This window comes from Microtus pennsylvanicus, chromosome 15 (genome assembly GCF_037038515.1).
Source record: "Microtus pennsylvanicus isolate mMicPen1 chromosome 15, mMicPen1.hap1, whole genome shotgun sequence".
NCBI lineage: Eukaryota > Metazoa > Chordata > Mammalia > Rodentia > Cricetidae > Microtus > Microtus pennsylvanicus.
In genome coordinates, this window is record NC_134593.1 from 17,610,123 (window position 1) to 17,632,814 (window position 22,692).

At 51.4% G+C, this 22,692-nt stretch overlaps 1 protein-coding gene across 1 annotated transcript; it reads left to right on the forward strand.

The window, feature by feature from the left end:
- The first annotated feature begins 112 nt into the window (after positions 1-112).
- Positions 113-22,692, forward strand: Il17d (interleukin 17D). The gene is made up of 3 exons (XM_075949604.1): positions 113-342; positions 724-1,019; positions 20,821-22,692. Exons 1-3 carry the CDS (start codon positions 328-330, stop codon positions 21,137-21,139), a joined length of 630 nt encoding a protein of 209 aa, XP_075805719.1. The 5' UTR covers positions 113-327; the 3' UTR covers positions 21,140-22,692.

Sequence of the window (22,692 nt, forward strand, 5' to 3'; positions counted from 1 at the left end):
AGGAGGAGAGTCCTAGGTTTGAGTTCATTCATTTCCAAGTGGCCTGTCCAGTTCCTGGACCGCTTTTAATGCCTAGAGAAATCAGTTTCCTCTGAGCCAAAGTCGTCCTCCCGACTGCATCCCCGCCGCGCCCCACTGGTCCGTGCCGAGACGTCGAGGCCAGTCACCACCTCCTCCTCCAGCCAGGCGGACCGCGCCAGTCCACTTCGGTGGGGGCGACACCCAACCCGCAGGCCACACGCCCCGCGTGTGCGGCGCCTTTATTTATTTCGCTCAAGAGCCATCAGCCCCCCTCCTAACAAGTCTGGAAAGCATTTCGGCGACGCGATGCTGGGGACACTGGTGAGCGCCCTCGGGGGGACCGGCGACGGCATGGCCGAGGCCGGCCGGGCTGGGGCTGAGGGTCGGGGGGCGACGGCCGGGAGCGGCGTCTCACGGGCACTCGCAGCCCGCCGCGCAGCAGCCCGGCAGGCACACGCACACGTGCACGCGCGCCCCCCAGCCGCCCCCCGCGCGGGCTCCGGCTCTGGGTGGCGGCGGCGGCGGGGGTCGGGGGCGCGCGGGCCGGCGGCGGGCCGGGCCCCGGGGGCCGCGAGGGCGGCGGGCGGGCGGGGACGGCGCTCGGGGGCCGGCCCGCGCGGCGCCCATGCTCGGGTAGGGCCTCACGGTGTGCGGAGCGGCGGGCGGCTCCCGCGACGCTGAGCGCGGCCTGTCCCGCCGCAGGTCTGGATGCTCGCGGTCGGCTTCCTGCTGGCCCTGGCGCCGGGCCGCGCGGCAGGCGCGCTGAGGACCGGGAGGCGCCCGGTGCGGCCGCGGGACTGCGCGGACCGGCCGGAGGAGCTCCTGGAGCAGCTGTACGGACGGCTGGCGGCCGGTGTGCTCAGCGCCTTCCACCACACGCTGCAGCTCGGGCCGCGCGAGCAAGCGCGCAACGCCAGCTGCCCCGCCGGGGGCAGGCCCGCCGACCGCCGCTTCCGGCCGCCCACCAACCTGCGCAGCGTCTCGCCCTGGGCGTACAGGTGAGCGGGCCTGAGGGGCGGGGCGGGGCCTGCAGGACAGGTGGGTGGGGCAGGGTGGGGTCGCTGGGGCGGGGCCTAGAGGGCGGGGCGGGCGGGCCGGGTGGAGCCTGAGGGATAGGCGGGCGGGGATCGAGGGCCGGGTCCTAATGGGGATCGGGTGGAGCTAGCGGGATGGGGCAGGGCCAACTGGAGGCTGAGGGGCGGGATCTGAGGAGCAGGTGGGCGTGGCAGAGCTGATGGGTGGGGCAGGGTGGAACTCTCAGGGTGTGGCTGGTGTCCACTGGTCGGTGAGCTCCGGGAGGAGCCCGGAGAGGCAGATGGGATAACTAAATTGGGAGCGATTGGTCTCTACAGAGGTCTGTCACGTTCTTCAAAGAAACACTGTGTCCTCTTGCCAGCTCTTCCTGCATTTGTTATGCAATAAATACTAATCGACTGCCTATTCTTTACCTGATACATCGTGAGCGACCCTTTATTAATTCTGTAAGGGGCTTTGCACAGGAGGCCTGTGGGAGTGATTTGGAGGTGACTGGGAACTGAGACCTAGGAGGCACACCCTCTGAGAGGGTGTCTGGAGAACAGAACATGGGGTGACAAGAGAAGCTTGAAATTGAGGGAGGGAAGGAGGGAGAGAACATCTTTTGGGGAATGAAAGTGACCTTCAAGATGCGTGGAGGATAGGCCAGATTCTGAGGATGGCCTAATCCAGGGATTGTGTCAAAAGAAGAGCATGCCAAAGGGAAGTGTGGGCTGTGTAAGAAGTGTGGCCACACGGGCCTGCGCAGACAATGGTAACTTTTCCTTGAACTCATGTCAGAAGGCAGAGGAGGGAGCCCTCACACGGCCCTGAAGATGAGAGAGATCTGCACGATAGATGGGGGTGGGCTCCAGGGGAGGACAGTGTGGCCAGGAGAAAGGAAGGATGTGGCGCCTACAGAAGGCTAACAGCAAGGCTTTGCTGTTTGTTTGCCTTGTTGTACTGGAGATGGAGTAGCGTGTTTTTGCTTTGTTTTGGGACAGGGTTTCTCTGTGTAGCCCTGGCTGTCCTGAAACTCTCTCCATAGACCAGGCTAGTCTCAAACTCGCGGAGATCCTCCTGAGTGCCGGAATTACATGTCTCTTGATTACCAAGAGCATATGGTCACCACTCTTGTGTTCCAGAGAGGATGTTATTAGTCAGTTTGCCGTTACTGTAACGTTTTCCTGGGCCGACAAGTGGCTCGGCAAATAAAGGTGCTTGCTGGCAAGGCTCAGGACCCGAATTTGATCCCTAGGACCCACACAGTAGGAAGAGGGAACAGATTCCAGCACGTGTCCTCTGACCTCCATATACAAGGTTACCACCTCAAACACAGAATAAGTAAATAAAAACAAACACCTGAGGTAATGAACTCAAAAGAAAAAAGGGTTGGCTTGGGTTTAGAGCTCTTGGTCCATGATCAGGCAGGCCTATTGCTTTTAGGCTCTAGTGGGGTTCCAGATGGCCGTGGGTTTCCACGTGGCTGAGGAAAACCTCACAATGAGGAAGCAAAAGAGAGCAATGGGAAGGGGCCTCCAGCTGGGCCCCACCTGCCAAGGCTCCACAACCATCCAATTGTTGCCCCCTGAGGAATAAGCCTTGGCCACCTTGAGGCACAAACTGTGGCAGGTTCCAATGGGAGGTGTGGCTTGCTGCAGAGCTTCCACAAGTGACAGTGACAAAGAGAGAGAGTGCGACAAGGGTGTGACCTATGTCCTGGGTCATCTGGGACTGGTTTTGTCAGTTCCCTTGAACTACACTCCCCCTCCCCCATTGCCTTACACCCCACCTCCATTGCCCAGACCCTCAGGCTGTCCTAGGAAGCTGAAGTTTACATCCTCCCTTGGATGGCTGCTCTTCAGGCTAAGATGAGCTGTGGTCCATCCCTTCTCACTGTTCCACCCACGTGGAAGTGGGCTCATATGGGGGCACCCATCCTAGCTCTTCAGGGAAGCAGTGCTGGAGTTGAGGCTGGCCTAAAGGCCACTCTGAGCGTAAATACACACAGGAAACACCCAGCAAGTCTCAAGTCCTCTGTAGGCCTGTCTCCTATGGCTCTGGCCAAGGCTGTAGAGCATAGCCTGTGATAAGTGTTTGAAGAGGTAGTGTGGCGTTAAGCCTGGTGCATATTGAATCTTACTGCCTTCGAGAGGACCAGTTGGGAGTTCTTCACTCCAGCACCTACAGAAAGTTAGGGCAAGCTGTTCCTGCTGTAGGCCGACCCTTGTGTCTTCCATGGCCACATCGGAAAGCAGGGAAGGGGCAGGGAGGGAAGTGGTTGGTGAGCCCCGTACCTGGGGTAACTGGATCTGGTGGGGCCACTGGCCAGGACAGATAGCTTCAGGCCCCTTGTTCATCCTCTCCCACAGTATTTAGCAGCATTGGTGAGCTGACCTTGTTGTCATCCCCATCCTTCAGGTCGCTTACCCTGATTGGATGGAAGCTAGGCTTTAGGGGACCATGCCGGGCCCTTGCTGCAGGTGCTGACAGTTGAAGCTGGCCCTGTTGCCTTGCCTCTCTGTGTGCTCCCCACATTGTCCCTCACCTCCTGAGTTGAGGAGGAGGATAGAAAAAGTGCAACCCAGAAAGTACAGAGCCTCATCTGTGAGAGGGCCGAGGAAGGGACTTCTGAGAACGCTGGTGTCCTGAATGGACACGCTCCCCCCAATTTCCACCAGCTCAGGTGCCCGAGTGGCACCAGCTACAGAGGTAGCACACTCGACCTTCCTCAGATCTGCAGATTCTGCATTCACAGAGCCAACAAGTCGCAGATCAAGAATACCTGAGAGAACTAGCCTCTGTGCCGAATACGCAGTCTTTCTCATTGTTACTCCTTAAGCAACACAGTGCGGCGGTGTACAGAGCATGGCTGTGTTAGGTGTGTAGCGATGGCTGAAGCCTACAGGAGGGTATGCGTAGGTGCTGGACAAATTCAACACCATTGTATATATGGGACCTGAGTGTCTGGGAGCTTGCTTTTCTCCTGCATTCCCAGAGCTGCTCCTTATGGTGGTGGAGGACTGGAATGACCACGTTCTTATAGGCAAAGCAGAGTGCAAAGGAAGATGGGCAGAGTTAGAAAAACCACAGCACAGGAGAGACCGCTGTAGGTGGAATCCGGGGTTTAAACAGACACTGAACGATCAGCAGGCTTCTGTGTTTGGGGAATGGCGATCCTGGTTTCAGGACAGCTGGGTCTCCAGCTGGAAGAAAATATGGTTGGATCTCACTCCTCTGTGACAACAAATTCCAGATGATTCAAAGATTTAAGTGTAAAAAAATAAGGCCACAAAGAGGAAGAAAAACACGAGCAATTTTATTTATAATCTTGGTGTGGAGGAGGCTTGTTTAGCAGCTCACAGCCCCAGACATCATAAAAGATAAGATTAAGAAAAGCAGTTATATAATTACATGCTGTGTCGTCTTGGCAAAACAGACTAGAGTACAGGGCAAGCCAGGGGAGAAATGTTTGCTACCAAGCCACAAAGGCCTTCTCCCCCAAAGAGTTAGAACCATAAACCGATAAAGCCAGTGACCTCAAGGGAAGATGGGCCAAGGTCAGGCACTCAGTGGAAGGGAAACCACACGACCTAGCTCTCTGCAAGTGAAGAGCTGAATATTGCAATGTAGGGAGCAAAACACATGTAGAAACCAAAATGAGAAACTTGGTTTTTTGCAGCCATCATCAGGCTGCTTTGATGAAGGTGGAGGAAGAAGGAAGCCCGGGTGCAATGGAGGCGTGTGAATTGGGATGACTTGGGAAGGAAGAAATGGGGATTGTAATTATCCAGAAGTATGTCTTGAGACGGGGACTTGTCGTTGCCCAGGCTGGCGTCAAGCGCTGGGCTCAGCTGATCTCCTGCTCCACCTCGTCAGTGGTTGCACACCTGTGCCTGGCTCCGTGTCACACTTTAGATACACCTGACCTGTGATCAGACTTCTCAGCGTCTCTCCTGCAGACCCGTGTGTCCACGTACCAAATGACAGCTGAATAGGATATTAGTCGTTGCTGAGCAACCAGGGTTGGAAAGTATCGCTGTGTCCACCAATAGACTGTGAGTTGCATAAAACAGAGCGCTGAAGAGGGAGGCAGCATTTACATCACAGAAGCAGATCGGTCGGCATTCCTCAGGGGAAAAGGTGCAACTAGCATGTGGTCGCTTTAGTGCCAGAAGAGAAGTTGACAGCATACATACATAATGATACTTTTCTTTCATTCTTTCTTTGAGTCAGGCTCTCGGTATGACGCTCCAGCTAGCCTGGAACTCAGAGTGCTGGAACCAAACCTTAACATGGCCACACCCAGCTACATTTTTTATTTATAAGATATGGGTCTGATTATTTTGTTCAGGCTGGTCTCAAACTCCTGAGCTCAAATGATCCTCTTGCCTCAGCTTTCCGAGTATCTGGGCTGACAGACCTGTGCTAGTATGCCTACTGGAGATGTTTTCTTTGTTAAGTGGGGAGAAGGGTTGGCTTCCAACCCCGAGGAAAAGGCAGACATTGCAGAAATACAGCTTCGGCTTCTGAGAGACGCAGAGCCTTGTGAGGGGCTCGTTTGCTGGTCAAGGCTGGGGGCTCATGGAAGGGGTGCTGTGGACATCGAGGTGGGCTTTTCAGAGCTCTGTCACTCCATGGCTGGGCTGAGCTCTGAAGACGTCACAGCTTGGACATTAAGAGACTGTTGCCTGGTAACAAACCCAAAACAGTAGACCTGGGATACCGGACACCACTGACTTCATCCATCCGGCAGGGCCCAGTGCGTTATTGGGAAAGCATCATTCATCTCCCAGAGCATAAAAATATTTTCTCTTTCACCTTGTAGCAATTATGTGTTTGTTTCTCCTTTGCTTAAAAAACAAAAGTGCCAAAAATAAATCAACCTGATTGCTCAGGGAGATTTTTAAACAGCAGATTAATATATTCAGAGCTCTATTGCTGGAGTTTATTAAAGTTTAAAGACACACCAGCTTGTGTGATGACACTCCAAAGATAAACACCTGCCAGTACGCTAAGCAATTTTAGCTTGTTTATTCTAGTAGTAGGCTTCAAATTTTATTTTCTCTAGGATATGAATAATGCAAAATCGTTTATTTTTAGGCTTTATTTGTTTTTTTTTAATATAACTTTCCCCCAGCCCCAAGACTGTAAGAGTCTACACCTAAATTTATTTCACAACAAACAATTTTGTTGGCTCTTGGTGACCAACAGCAAGTAGATTTGCCGCAGACCTGCCGTAGATCCACCTGTGGGTGGATGCCGGGTGACCCTTTAAGTTCTTTCTAATGTTCTGCGGTCTGTGCACTCTTCCGGCAACTCCCTGAGGTGAGGCCATCTGTTCCTGATTTTTCCTCTTTTCAAGGTAACTTCAGGTTCAAAGTTCTGCCTTCCAGAGCTCTCCACAAGAAGAAGTCCCACTTCCTGTAGCCAGCACTTGTGATGTGAGCCGTGTCTCCATAGCCCACCCTATCCTGGGCCCCCTGGCTGCCCCACACCAGACACTGGAGTGGCCTTGCCACCTCTTCAAACATCCTGGTGGAGCAGGCCTGAGAGCAAAGGCTGGGGAGGACACACAGAGCCAGGCAGTGGTGGCGCAGCCCTTCAATCCTAGCACTCTGGAGACAGAGGCAGGTGGATCTCTGAGTTCAAAGCCAACCTGGTCTGCAGGTCAAGTTCCAGGACAGTCAGGGCTACACAGAGAAATCCTATCTAAGAAAAACAAAAACCAGACACACAGGTCACCAGATGTCTGAAGGTGTAACTTTAGCAAGGGAGTAAGGGGTGACCTCAGCATCTGCCACAGGTGCGGGGCAGAGCCTCAGTGCCTGAGAACCTTCCGCTCTCAGAATGTACCAGTGTGGTGCATGTGGTCTCCAGTTACTCTGTTAGCGAGGAGGCAGGGTCACCCCTGCCCAGTGATGACCTGAGCACTCCGAGTGGTACTGGGCTCTGACCCACTGTGGCCTGCTCTCCGTGTGTGAGGAGAAAAAGCCAGACTTGTTAGACAGGATGACTCATCTAAGCAACGCTTTGCCCTGAGATGTCCGTTAGTTACGCCATCTTCCCGCAATGGCACCTTCGGGTCTTACTCACCCACCAGATGTTAGCAGGGGCAAGGGCGCCACTGGCCTTGAGTGCAGCCGTGCGCACAGGTGCCATTCACATCAATTTCTGCCCAGCAAATCTTTTCAAAGAAAATTTAAAGCTCAGAGGCAGCAAGGTGGCGTGCACATACCTGCCATCCCAGCACTCAAGGGGCCGAGGCAGGAGGATTGTGTTTGAGAGACTCTTGGACTACATAGCATTACCCTGCTTCAAACATCAAATAAATGAACATTAGGGAAAAGAACAGAAATCAAGAGCACCGTTGCTTCCACCGCCCTCACACTTGACTTCCTTTTCAGTGACTTCAATTTCCCAAAGTCAACTGAAAATACTAAGTAGAAAATTCCAGAAACCCATGAGTTTTAAAATGCCGACAATCTCAGTAGTGTTATGAAACCCTGTCCTTCCTGAGACATTTGCTCCACACTCTGCCCTCCGCCCTGTCGACAGCCGCTCGCTAGCCACCTTAGTTGTCATAGGGACATCCAGGTATTGCCATGCTGTGTGCAGGTGACCCCTGCCCGGTCGCCCTGGGATATGTCAGGATACTGTGCTCACTCCATCTCATGTTGGATCATCTCTGAGAAGGGAGAGTAGAGTACAGTATTGACTGCTCTGTTTTATTTCAGCTACCCTAGAGTGCCGGATTTAGAAGTTAAACTCTAACATGCTATCTGAAGTTTAGACATAGGGAGGCACATTCCTAGGAAGGTATGTACTGGCTAAGGCTTGAGGGAGAGTCTGCAGTTCACTGTTGGAGGGAACTACGCTCACATCAGTTAGCGTTTAAAGACATTCCTGTTCGCCTTTTAAAGACACTCTCTCCTACCTTTTTACACTTTCCAGTTTGTGCCAAGGCTCCAGTGCAAAGAGATCTATCTTTCCTTGCAGTTGTAACTCTGGCCAACAGGGGGCAGCACAAGGCAAGCATCCTGCCAGATGGTGGCCCAGGGACTCTCATCCCTTTGGAATTTGGGGTGGCAGTCCTTTCCTAAGTAAGTTTTTCCCTAGTGACCTCACTCTTTCCTACATCTCTGGTTCATACCTGTGGGTTACTAAAAAAGACCTTATGACAGTGTCGCAAACCTGTCTTCCAGGAAACCAGGATTCTGTTTTATCTCCTGTGCTGGGTGAGCCACGGCAGCACAGGCACTATGACCTCCTAGCCAGCTCATCAGGATAAAGTTCTGTTAAGAAAGAAAGGGGGTGACTTGGGGAAAAGGACAGATGCCCACACAGAAAGAATGCTGTCGGTCTGTCGGTCTGGCTGGAGTCTCCACAATATTGTCCCTGTTGGTCACTGTGGAAAAGGAGGCATGATTTTTTGGTTTTCCCAAGCAGCTTAACTAAGAGATGTTGGCATCTTCCAAATATATACATATCATGGACAAGTGACCTTGACTTTGTCCAAGTGCAGAGCTGACCTGCCCCAGCGGGCTTCTCAGAGTCCAGCCAGCTCTGCTGCACCTGTCACCTGTCAGGGACAAAAATAAACGCATTGTCATGGAGCATTGTTCCCGGATTACCGTCGGCTTTGATGGCTGCTGGCTCCCCCCAGCCAGGGCTTTACTTCAGCATGCAGGGTGCCGCCAGGGAGGATGACAATATTTCACTCTCTGGACACCTCTTTCAACGCTCCTCACCTGAATAAAATGTGTGTGCCCATGCCAACAGGAGGATTTGGGCAAATGCGAGCTGTCCCACACAGGCCACGAAGTGACATTCCTTCTGCTATCTGTGGGAAGGTGAAAGAGAGGGGACTCATCTCCCCAAATTACTAAGTTGTCGAGGAGAAAATACCAGGAACTCTTAGAGTTGAAGAGGGCAGGCTAGTTAGTGTATGTGAGCGGCCCCTCCATGGTGACAGCTGCCTCGCTGGGCCAGGTGGGCTCCTCCCTCACACATCCCCATTGTTCCAAGGTCGGGGACATCAAAGATGGCTTGGGACCCACATTCTGCAGCTTCCCCTGGAGAGCCAGCAGTCCTGTGGGCCCAGGGAGTTTTTCCTTTGAAGAGCTGCTTCCCAGCTGCTCCGACTGTCACATTTGCCATGACAGAGAATGAAAGCCTTCGAGAGATCTGGGCTGTCATTTTCATTCCATATTCTTCTTGTGCAAGACCCACTGCCTCCACCCATGGCCTTCCAAATTCTTTCCTAATACTCTGTCCTCTGGCTTGGCCACTTGGTGAATAGGTTTTGTGGAGAATAAACGGATCCCCAGGTTGGAGCATCACTGTGTGCCCGGTGTGGGACTGGATGCTAAGTATCCACAGACCCCGCTGCAGTTTCCCACGTTGAGAGGGGAGGCGCCATCATTGCAGCACCTCTATCTCCCACCTCGCCCCCTCCCCGCACGTGAGAGGGAAGGGGGGCAGGTGAGCCTGCCTGCTGCTGGTAGCCCCCCTGGAGCTGCCTCAGGCTCAGCCTCAGCTCTGCCAAGTTCAGATGGCCGCACCAGAGCAGGATGGACCTCTAACTGTCCTTGGCCAGGTGAAGCCCTTGGGGATCTACGTCCTGGTCAGGACGCCGCTGTCCCTGACAAATTTTTCCATGTCCTCTTTGATGAGAAAGGCGCCGTGTTTTCTACTAGGGCGAGAAGAGGGTTTTTCAGTGCTTCTTGGCAGCAGACCCTGCAGCTCTTTGGCTCCCTGGGGCTTTAGCAAATGGAAGGAGGGTGGAGCTGATGGGCCTGCTGGCCACAGCTTCCCCCTAGAGGGAAGCTGTATGTAGCCTCTGGTGTCCCCAGTTACCCCCTGCTTCCCCCACGGAGTCCACTGCTCCAGGCCTGGAGCCCCTGTCAGGAGTTCATATGCAGGGAGACTCCTATAGTGTGGAGAGTCCTGCCCACCCCAGCTGCAGGGAGGGCTAGCTCAAAGGGAAAATGGGAGATTAGAAGGTTACAGATCGCCGGGCGGTGGTGGCGCACGCCTGTAATCCCAGCACTCGGGAGGCAGAGGCAGGCGGATCTCTGTGAGTTCGAGACCAGCCTGGTCTACAAGAGCTAGTTCCAGGACAGGCTCCAAAACCACAGAGAAACCTTGTCTCGAAAAAAACCAAAAAAAAAAAAAAAAAGAAGGTTACAGATCCTCCCCCACAAACACCTTTTCTATCCCCCAGTGCTGGGAGTGGAGCCTAAAGCTTCTCTCAGATGAGGCCAATGTTGTACGGTGGAGAGACACCCAACCCTCAAACCCTCATTAATTTATTATTATTATTTTTTGTTTGTTTGCTAGAAGGCAGGGTCTTGTTACATAGCCCAGGCTGGCCTCAGACTTGTGGCAATCCTCCTGCCTCAGCCTTCCAAATGCTGGGATTACAAGTATGCATCATCGGGTCTGGCTTCATTACTTTTCTTAAATGTGGAGACCAAACAGCCTGAACAGGGAGAGCTGTCTGTGAGAATTATCTGGGAGGCTTTTTAAAAAATAGCAACATCATGGCCCCGTTCCAGAACAATAATTCTGAATCTCTAGGGGTGAGGGAAGAAAGAGCTTTGCTATTTTTACAAAGCTCACTTGTGTGCCTCCAGTGAAGCACAACTAAGTCCCATGGCCATTCCATGGCAGTGCCAGCTTGGGTAATAACAACCTTCGTGTGAACTACCGTTAGCACGGAGGGCAGTCTGGGGATGGTTTGCTCAGACAGAAAAGGCACCATGAAAACGTGTCATCCAGTTGTTGCTGTCACCGTGTCCATGGTAACGGTGGTTAGCCACCCAGTGCCAGATGTGGCCAGACACGGCTCGATGCAGCCATATTTCTGCAGACTCATCTTCAAGATGCCCAAGTTCAGTGATCCCAGAGCAGCACACTCCGAGGGTGGGCAAGTGTATCAGGCTTCCTCAGACCACCAGCCCCCAAAGCACGACGGAGTCAGTATTGAATGTGAAAACTTGGCCTTACCTTCTGCTTGTCCCCCTAGCTCTTACAACTTAACCTGTTTCTCTTCATCTACCTTTTGCCTCGGGCCTTTTTCCCCTTCTTTTATTTTATGTCCTACTCCGTGGCTGGGTGGCTGGCAGCTGCCTGACTGCCAAGCCCGGGCATCTCGCTCTCTCCCTGGTCCTTTCCTTCTTTCCTGAGCCTAGATTCCTCCTGCTGCCTATTCTCTCTGTCTGCCAGCCCCGCCTACCCCTCTACTGCCCAGCTGTTGGCCCTTCAGCCTTTTATCAGACCAATCAGGTGCCCTAGGCAGGCAAGGCAACACATCTTTATATCATTGCACAAATGCAGCATAAACAAACGCAACACACCTTTACACAGTTAAAGTACTATTCCACAGCATACAAGACTGGAAATTATAATTCTTTCCTTCTAAGATATGTAAATTTTACTAGCACACTGATTATGCATGTTCGTGAGGCACCATGTAAGGTTTCAGTACATGGCTACTTATATAATGAATAAGTCGTGATGATTGGCTCACCTCTCAGGAAACAGGGTTCCATATTTGGCGTATGGGAACTTATAGTCCTCCTGCCTCAGCCTTCTGAGTGCTACATTGATGTGTGTGTGTCATGCACCACACTCTGCCAGAACCTTCCTTTTAAACAAGAGCCATGCGTGGTTCTGATACAAGGACTCAGTAAGCTCCATGTTGGCCGTCTTGCCTGCACGGACAGGGCCTTCTCAGAGGAGTCTCGGCTTTTAGTGAAGGAAGCTGCTTATCCCTAGAGATCCCCAGGGATTGTCTACTGTCTTGATCTTCCCATTATCTCTTAATCACTTCCAGTCTGGTGGCAAGTCCACCCCCTCGTTTTCCCTGGAATCTGTTCTGATGGTTCCTTGGCCTTTTCCTTCCCTGCGAGTCTTAGAATCAGTTTGCCAGGCTCTAAGCTGGGAAAGTCGGTTATAGACTAAAAGAATGCGCTTGGCTGGAGGGAATTTTCCAAGACCTTTCCAAAACTCAAGCCTGGTCCGAAGGCCTCAGGAAGCCGGCGAAATGACCTTCCTGTCACACTGTCCCCTTCAGCTGGCAGCCGACTTGCTCTGGGTCACTGGTCAGTGCCTAGACCGGACCAACATTTTCTTTCCAGGACTCCTATCTGACCGTTCCCTGCCTTTTCTAGAAAGTCTGCTGGGCTGAACCTACTGGCTCTCAGTGCTGCTGACTCAGGCTGCTGAGGCCATCTTGTCCCCCACTGTCACCGGTGCTCTGGACTTCTGGTCAGGACCCCTTAGCCTGGTGTCTGGGCTTGGGATTTTTGGGTTCCCCCGGGGAGAATCAGTAACCCTTGGGTTCTGCTGCTTTGAAATGGAAATATGTTTTGGAAAGTGGCAAACTGTGCTGGTGGCTGCCCAGCTACCCTTGGCCCTCCGGATGGCTCATCAGGTGGCAGATTCCGACTGGGAACACATTCATGTTCATTGTTCTCGGAGCCCCGCCCCCGCCTCCGGAACCGCCGGGAATTGTTTCCTACAAGTCCAGGCCCCAGGGGAGCGCTCTTTTTCTGTCCCTGCTGTCACTCACATTCCTCCAGGGGCTCAGCTTCCACCACTTCTAATCATCCCTGGAGGACTTGTCCTTTGTTCTTGGATTAAGCCCGGGCAGCTGTCACTCACCCCAGCCAAACTTCACGCGGAGCCAGGGCCGCTCCTGAGATTCGTCAGTGGGGAAAACTTGCTGTGTTCCAGGCAGGTACCGCGCCAAGTTTGCACAGAGCAGCGTTTTGCAGAGACAACGGGGGACTGGCCAGGGAGGCCAGGCAGGGTTTCTGCTGGGCTGCGTTTCCATGTTTGGAAGAGAAAGGGTTCTTACGGAGGCCTTGCTTTTGTTCCGAGGAGCTGGTGATTCTTCAGATTAGACAGGAAGCTGGGCATCCACAAACGCAGGGGCTATTTGCCTTTCTGTGGTGCTGGTCACTCTGCGTGAGTGCCTGCTGTGGATGGCACATCTGGTCTCCACGTTGAGCACCTTCCTGTGCAAGGGAACAATCCAGGTCTCAAAGACACATTTTGAAAATCCCTATTGCTCATTCCTCCGTTCTATCCCAGGTGGCAGGTAGAGATGGGGGGGGGTTGGGGGTCTTGTCACCAGCCTTAGTCTGAAGGCTTCAAGGTGAAGTGGAAAGGTTTGGTCTGGGACCAACTGGAGTGCTGGGATGGGTATTTTTAGTTGGATGAGGCTTTAGCCACCAGGCACCCAAGCAGTAACAGTTTGACCTACAAAACTAACAAGAGTGGCACCTGAGAGACGGCTCCTGAAGGACACCCAGGATGCTGGGCAGTGCAGGAACAGGTGGGTGATGGTCTCAGGTCAAACAGCTGTGCCAAAGAGAAGCCCCTCATCTCTATAAGTCTTCTGGGAATTCTCTTGGGTTCTCCAGGAGTCTCCTTGGATCCTGGGCGACCCGGCTTCTTTCCCCATCCAGGAGCTGTGGGATTAAATGCCATGTCCTCTGCTCTGGCTCCGGGGCCGTTATACACCCTGTGCCTCCCACCAGATCCCTAGCCAGCCACCACACACGTGAGCCCACATGTCACACACTCAACACACGCAAACATATATTCTCAGTCTCACACGCTCACACATTCAAACACGCTCATGCCCTAAGCACGTCTGTGTACCACACATGCTCACACTTGAATCTCCACACACAGATCCTCTGGAACATTCTTACATTCACACACATGCTCACACCTGAATCTCCACACACAGATCCTCTGGAACGTTCTTACATTCACACACATGCTCACACTTGAATCTCCACACACAGATCCTCTGGAACATTCTTACATTCACACACATGCTCACACCTGAATCTCCACACACAGATCCTCTGGAACATTCTTACATTCACACACATGCTCACACTTGAATCTCCACACACAGATCCTCTGGAACATTCTTACATTCACACACATGCTCACACTTGAATCTCCACACACAGATCCTCTGGAACGTTCTTACATTCACACACATGCTCACACTTGAATCTCCACACACAGATCCTCTGGAACGTTCTTACATTCACACACATGCTCACACTTGAATCTCCACACACAGATCCTCTGGAACATTCTTACATTCACACACATGCTCACACTTGAATCTCCACACACAGATCCTCTGGAACATTCTTACATGCACACACATGCTCACACTTGAATCTCCACACACAGATCCTCTGGAACATTCTTACATGCACACACATGCTCACACTTGAATCTCCACACACAGATCCTCTGGAACATTCTTACATGCACACACATGCTCACACTTGAATCTCCACACACAGATCCTCTGGAACATTCTTACATTCACACACATGCTCACACTTGAATCTCCACACACAGATCCTCTGGAACATTCTTACATTCACACACATGCTCACACTTGAATCTCCACACACAGATCCTCTGGAACATTCTTACATTCACACACATGCTCACACTTGAATCTCCACACACAGATCCTCTGGAACATTCTTACATTCACACACATGCTCACACTTGAATCTCCACACACAGATCCTCTGGAACGTTCTTACATTCACACACATGCTCACACTTGAATCTCCACACACAGATCCTCTGGAACATTCTTACATTCACACACATTGCTCTCACTTGAATCTCCACACACAGATCCTCTGGAACATTCTTACATTCACACACATGCTCACACTTGAATCTCCACACACAGATCCTCTGGAACATTCTTACATTCACACACATGCTCACACTTGAATCTCCACACACAGATCCTCTGGAACATTCTTACATTCACACACATTGCTCTCACTTGAATCTCCACACACAGATCCTCTGGAACATTCTTACATTCACACACATGCTCTCACATCTCACACCCAACCTCTACCCATGCTTTTCTTCACACATGCATGCTTACACACAATCATTCTCTCCTACACATGCTCATTCCCCTTCCTCCTGCCCCGCCAACATCCCTGTGTTAACCCTCATACCTATCATCCAAACCCAGTGGTTCCAACCTTCCTAAGGCTGCTACCCTTTAATACAGTTCCTCATGTTGTGGTGACCCCAAACATAAAATTATTTTGTTGCTTCTTCATCACTGTAATTTTGCTACTGTTTTGAATTGTAATGTAAATATCTGATATGCAGGATGTTTGATATGCGACCTCCAAAGGGGTCATGACCCATGTGTTGAGACCACTGCTTCCGCCATTGTGACCTTTGCAACAGCTACTTCTCTCGTCCTGGTGTGTGCTGCTACATTCTGCTGCCTGTACTGTAACCACATCTTCCAGGTCCCTGAGGAATTTTCCCAGACCCTCCACGGGACTTGGCTATGGTCTCAGTGCCTGGTGCCCATGGATACATGCCTTTGCCACCATGTTGGAGTACCCAGGACTGCACCGCCTCCGTTCTCTGCAAACTGCCAGCCAGCAAGGGTGCTGCCAGGCAGACCCGCAGTGTCTCTCACCGCATCTCTCTGAGGCCTCAGTTTTCAGCCAGGCTCTCCCTGGCTCTCCCTCCCGTCAGGGAGATTTAAAAACTGTAAAGTTTGTTGTTGTTGTTGTTTTGTTTTGTTTTTTTCTTGTGGTGGTTTGAAAGAAAATGGCCCCCAAAGGGAGTGGGACTATTAGGAGATGTGACCATGTTGGATTAGGGGTGGTCTTGCTGGAGGAAGTGTGTCACTGTGGAGGCGGGTCTTGAGGGCTCATACATGCTCAGGCCACACCCAGTGAGACAATTCACTTCCTGTTGCCTGTGGATTGAGGTGTAGAACTCTCTCAGCTCCTTCTCCAGCACCGTGTCTGCTGGCATGCATGTTTCCTGCCACGATGTTAATGCACTAAACTTCTGAAAGTGTGAGCCACCCAAATTAAATGTTTTCATTTATAAAAGTTGTGTTCATGGTGTCTCCCCACAGCAATTGAAACCCTATTTCTCTTTGTCTCTTCATTTAAAAATAATTTCAAGCCTTGACATGAGGCTACAGAACTTTAATCCCAGCATTCATGAGGCAGAGGCAGTCAAATCTCTGTGAGTTGAGGCCAGCCTGATCTACATAGGGAATTCCAGTATGACCAGGGCTACATAGTGAGACCTTGTCTCACAAAACAAAACAAAAATTAAATTAAATTAGCAAAAACTGACATGAAATTAGGGTAAAGCATTTCCATATACCCTTTACTTGGATGTTCAACACATCTGTTGATCAAGATCAGGAGATAAGGCTGGAGAAATGGCTCAGCAATCAGGGGCACTGACTCCTGGCAGAAGACCCAGGTTCGGTTCCAAGCTGATGTGGGAGTGTCATGTATCAATCTGTTGATTTCATTGGTTAAGCAATAAAGAAACTGCTTGGCCCTGATAGGTTAAAACATAGGTGGGAGGAGTAAACAGAACAGAATGCTGGGAGGAAGAGGAAGTGAGCTGAGAGACGCCATGCTCCTCTCTCCCGGGCAGATGCGAGATGCGATAGCTCTGCTCTCTGGGGCAGACGCGATTCAGCTCTGACCCAGGATGGACGTAGTCTAGAATCTCCGGTAAGCGCACCTTGGGGTGCTATACACATGATTGGAAATGGGCTAGTCCAGGTGCAAGAGTTAGCCAAGAAGAGGCTAGATATAATGGGCCAAGCAGTGTTTAAAAGAATACAATTTGCAGCCTGATCTACAAGAGCTAGTTCCAGGACAGGCTCCAAAACCACAGAGAAACCCTGTCTCAAAAAACGAAAAAAAAAAAAAAGAATACAATTTGTGTGTTGTTATTTTGGGGCATAAACTAGCCAGGCGGCCGGGGTGCCAGGGACGCAGCCCCGCCGCTCCTATTACAACACCAAACACCCACATGGCAGCTCACAACTGCCATAACTCTCACCAAGGGATATGATGCCTTCTAACCTCTGTGAGTACCAGGCAAACATGGTGCGCATATACACATAGCAGTCTAAACACACACATAAAGTAAAATAAATCTGAAAAAAAATTATAGACGATCTGGACATGGGACTGGTCTAATGGCATTACTTAATCTTTAGATGTTGACCAGAGTGCACGAGATGTATACAGCTCATACACTACCCGACCCCAAGTGACTGGCTAGTCACCAGAATGTCCCTCATTTGGGGTTGGTGGTTTTCTATTTTACTGAGCATATAATGGATCACTGTAAGGGGCTCAAAGGGTCAGGGTGCACCAGAGTAAACCAGGTCTGCAGCTTGGTGTCCTGGAGCTCCCATGCTTCTGCTCACAACCCTTTCGCAAATGGCTTCTGCGTCCCCTGTAGGGATGCTGTCTTGGTGTTGCTCTTGGCGTTTTCTGTAGGGATGCTGGCCTGATGTTGTCCTCGGCGTCTCCTGTAGGGATGCTGGGCTGCGTAGGGATGCTGGGCTGGTGTTGCCCAGAACATCAGGCCAGCATCTCCTGTAGTGATGCTGGCCTGATGTTGCCCTCGGCGTCTCCTGTAGGGATGCTGGGCTGGTGTTGCTCTCAGCGTCACCTGTAGGGATGCCGGCCTGGTGTTGTCTCGGTGTCTCCTGCAGGGATGCTGGCTTCCCAATCCTGTGTGTTCTTGGTTGCATCTTCACAGTACCACTGAGCAGCTTCTACTTTGGTTTGGAAGTGTCCTCCCAAGGTCACGAGTTAGAATCTTAGTCTCCATGTGTTGATGGTGCTCAGGGTCAACTGAGCTAATGCTAAATGCTAAATAAACTTCTTTTTTTGGAGAGTGGTTGAAACCAGGTCATTCTATGTAGTCCACTCTGGCCTTGGGCGCTGATCTTCCTGCCTCAACCTCCCCAGTGCTGGGATGTACCACCACACCCAAGTAAATGTCTGGTCTTCATAAATTACCCAGTCTTGTGTATTAAGTTATAGTTACAGCAAGTAGACCAAAACATCTGTATCCACATGTCTGATGGACTGGCTCCGCCCCCTGTTAGTGTTTGAGCAGCCCCATTTCGAGGCTCTGCCTTTCTCAGCCTGCAGACCCTGTACCCTTCCTTTTCAAACACCAGAGTCTCCTACTACCATTCTCCTTCACACACACCCATGAGCTAGCACATGCAATACAAATCATATCCCAAAATGCAGCTCCCGCCTTTGACCAAGATCTCCCTCTTTATCCCAGACACGCTTCTGCCATGAAGTTGGGGAGATCTTTCTAAAGCGTCACTGAGTCGCTTCGCTCTCTGAAACCTGTCAGGGTCCTGGCCCGGGCATCATTCGCCACTCTGGCCTCTCAGCTTGTGCTTTACCCCCAACACACTCCCAGCTCTCACCTTGACCCCCCACTCCAAATGCTCTTTCGACCCCTTTGATCTGGGCCAGTCATTCCCGTCTATTTGTGCTCTTTCTACCGCATGTCTCTGGTGTGCACAGGTGTTCTGCCCGAAATAGAACTCAGATAGGAGTTGGATAAATGCTGAAAATAATTGGAGACATTATGCGTCTAGCTATTTAGGACTCCTTTCCCTTCAAATGTTCAATGAAAGGGAGTGTCCGGAGAGAGGGAGATAGGTCTATTCTGCTCCCAAACCCTATGGTAGAAGTGAGCAAACAGTAATAAAAAACTTTATTATTATTATTATTTGCATTGGTATTTTGCCTGCACGTTTACCTCTGTGAGGGTATCAGATCTTGGATTTACAGACAGTTGTAAGCTGCCATATAGGTGCTGGGAATTGAACCTGGGTCTGGAAGAGCAGCCAGTTTTCTTAACCTCTGAGTCATCTCTCCAACCTTGAAACAAACTTTAAAAGCAGATTTTTCACCTACTTTGTGTTGGCGGGAAGCACAAATGGGCACAATCCGTGTGTTTGCTTTAGAAGTATCTGCCTTGCCGGGCGGTGGTGGCGCACGCCTTTAATCCCAGCACTCGGGAGGCAGAGGCAGGCGGATCTCTGTGAGTTCGAGACCAGCCTGGTCTACAAGAGCTAGTTCCAGGACAGGCTCCAAAACCACAGAGAAACCCTGTCTCGAAAAACAAAAAAAAAACAAAAACAAGAAGTATCTGCCTTTATCCCTCCACCCAGTTAGGAGCTTTCTCCCGGGCCATTTCTCTGGTCCCTAGAACAGCGTGAGAGGGGAGTTGAAAGGTTCCATGCCCAGGATACCTTTCTGGCCCCCAAATCTCACCTTCTTTCTGCAGACCAGTTCCCCTCCTTGACATGGGCGCTCTGAATGTCCTGTCAAAGGGAGGTATTTTGTTGGCAAGTGCCCTCATTGTATTAAGGATGGAGGAGAAAGCATGGCCCGGGGTTGGCACCACCCTCTGCAGGGATGGTGTGGTCTGTGACCTCCCTGCCCCCCCAGGAACAGAAAGATCTCCAAGCCCATCTCTCTCCCTCTCTTCTGCTTTCTTCACTAGGCTCAGGGTACTCTTTGGTGCGTCCCATGCTAGCACGTAGTAGGTCTTCAGGTGTGTCTGCTGCTGGACAGGTTAGCAAGGTCAGGGCTCAGATTTAATGGACGTGAGGGTCTCTAGAGAGAGGATAAGGGAAAGCCTGTGTTCTAGATGCACAGATTATGGGCATGGATGTCGGCATACAGAAGTCTCATGAGCGGTGTCCTGGATTCTGCCCATGACCCTCTGCAGCTGCGTAGGTGACTGCTGGCTGTCCTGGGCTTGTTTTGTCTCCAAGTGAGCCACCTGATATAGCTGACCTATGGCCTCCCCTAGGATTTGGCCACAGGCTGTCCTGGAGATGTTTACATTTGGCCTCTGAATTGAAACTTGGAGATAAATCAAAGTGATGGAATTTAAGATTATTTTTGCTTTTCAAATACCCCAGCCAGCCCTCCTGGCAGCACTCTCGTCCCCCGCTGCTGCTTTAACTCAGGGAGCACAGCGTGGCCTTCTGCACAGGTGCAGCTGTCTGCAGGAGCTGGGACCGGAAGCATCCAGGCTGCAGAGCCTGGCAGGCCTGGAGCTGGAATCGAGAGACGGTTCCTCAGGGCAGACAGGACAGCCGAGGAGGATACTGTGGCCACCTGCGTGTGGTACCAGGAGAAGAGTTTTTTCTTTTTTAAAAATAATCTATCTATTATATATATATATAATATATATATATATATTATATATATATATATATATATATATATATATATATATATATATATATATACTTGGTGTTTTTTACTTTTGTTTGTGGATTTGTTTGCATTTTTGAGACAGTTTCTTTGTGTGACAGTTCTGGCTGGCCTGGAACTCACTCTGTAGACCAGGCTGGCCTCACAAGAGCGTTTCCTGTGTCTCATGGGGTGCCACCACCACCCAGCTGCATGTGTGTGCTGCACTTTTACCTGCATGTGTGTCTGTGTGAGGCTGTCAGGGTGTCCAGTTCACTGGAACTGGAGTTACAGACAGTGTGATTCACCATGTGGGTGCTGGGAATTGAACCCAGGTCCTTGGGAAGGGCAGTCAGTGCTCTTGACCACTGAGCCATCCCTCCAGCTCTGACACAAGGCAGTTTTATAGGCATCAAGGATGCATCGAGCATCTCGAATATGACAGAGGTCAAGTGCCATGATTGAGCCACCTTTTCCAGGTCGGGGCTCACGGCATAGTGGTGTAACTGTCTGTTCCAGGTAGGCCTTCCCAGTATGCCAACTGCTGGATGCGTTGTGGGTCCCAGCCTTGCTCAAGTCTTCGTGAGTCCTGGCTTGCTACGTAGCCCAAGCTGGCCTTGAACTCGCTGTGGTGCCTCTGCTGCAGCCCTCACTCTTTTCGCTCTATCGGCAGGATTTCCTACGACCCTGCTCGCTTCCCGAGGTACCTGCCTGAAGCCTACTGCCTCTGCCGAGGCTGCCTGACCGGGCTCTTTGGTGAGGAGGACTTCCGCTACCGCAGCGCACCTGTCTACTCCCCGGCCGTAGTGTTGCGCCGCACCGCCGCCTGTGCGGGAGGACGCTCAGTGTACGCCGAACACTACGTCACCATCCCGGTGGGCTGCACCTGCGTGCCCGAGCCGGACAAAGCCTCGGACAGCGCCAACTCCAGCATGGACAAGCCAGGAGCCAAGCTGCTCCTCGGGCCCAACGACAGGCCAGCTGGGCGCTGATGCCGGGGACTGCCCGCCACCACCCAGCTTCCTGCATCTGTCCTCCACGTCGTTCCCCACCCGTGCCGCTGCCCACTTTTTCCCAAGGCACAGCTACACGAGCTTTAAATATATTTGTATTTTTCAAAGTAGACACTACATACCTACGGCTATTTTGAATAGAGGCAGAAACTATTTTCATATTAGTAATTTAGAGCAAGCCTGTTATTTTTAAAACTTCCTCAACATACAAGGAAATCATAAGCATCCAGTTTTCTCCAGTATGGTTCTTGAGCGCGTAATTATGTGCTCACATAACCTTGTTTTAGCTGACCCTGTGCCCTGTCTCTGAGTTGAGCCTGTAGCCAGGGTTCGCCCAGGTGAAATGGATGCTCCCAATCTGCACCAGAAGACCTCTCAGGTCCACAGAGAGAGAGAGAGGGATTTGAGGGGCCTCCTGGTTCCTGAAACCGAACTCTCCTCTGTTCCTGAGCATATGGATGGTCTCAACTTTCTAGCAATTTAATTCTTTGGTGTAATTCTTCCACTTTTGAAAACCAATGGTCTCGATTCATGGCAGGAGGTGGAACGTGACATCTTAGCCTGTTCTCAGGGAGCTCCAAGCACACAAGGGCTCAGTTTTATGGGCTTTTGGATCAAGCCAAGCCCAAGGAGGAAAAGGGAGGGCCTAGTCTCCAGAGTACTCCGGGCTTTAAACTGTGAGCTAACTCCTTACTCTCATTTAAGGGGAAAGTCTGCCCCTGAGCACGTTTGTAAAAGTTCAAAAAAATTCACTAAAACAGTGGAAGCTGAAGTCTGTATTGGCTGTGTGCGGTTCATTTCTTCCTAGATTTTGCTTTGGTGAACTTGTTCTGAGTGTTGGGAAGAGCCCAGGCCCTGGGACATTCTAAGTAGGATCTCTACCAGTGACCACACCCTCTCCTGACTCACTTCCTGGAAAACAAAGGCGTCAGGAGGTCCTTAGGCCACTGGGTCTGTGCACAGTGGGACCCATTTCACACACTTACCCTGCACCCATTTGCCTGTCGAATGCTCCTCGGTGCCACCCTCTGGCAAACTTACCAAGGACCCAAAACAATGAGTCCCTAGGACCTTCTGAAGTTGGAACCTTCAGAACCATGAGTCCAAGGGCACCTCTTCCCTAATAATTCTCTCAGGCACTGTGCTCTAGCAGTAGGAAGCTGACGTAGTATCTCTTAGTATGTGCTCAGTTCCTATCACCATGCTCCCAGGCAACAGCTGAAGACAAGACACAGTCTCTTTCTCAGACTAAGACAAAAGCTGCCTGAGGAGGATGGCGCTGCCGTGTACCAGCTCCCTTTGGGCTGCTTCCCTCATCTGGGAAATGCTGCAGCGCCATGTTAGCCATAGTTCTGTGCTGTGTTAAAATGTCTCAGCAAAACCAGCTTGAAGCAGAAAGCTTATTTTTTGCTCAGGGCATCAGCACCAAAGAGGCAGAGGCAGGCGGATCTCTGTGAGTTCGAGGCCAGCCTGGTTTACAAACTGAGTTCCAGGACAGCCAGGGCTTCGCAAAGAAACCCTGACTTGAAAAA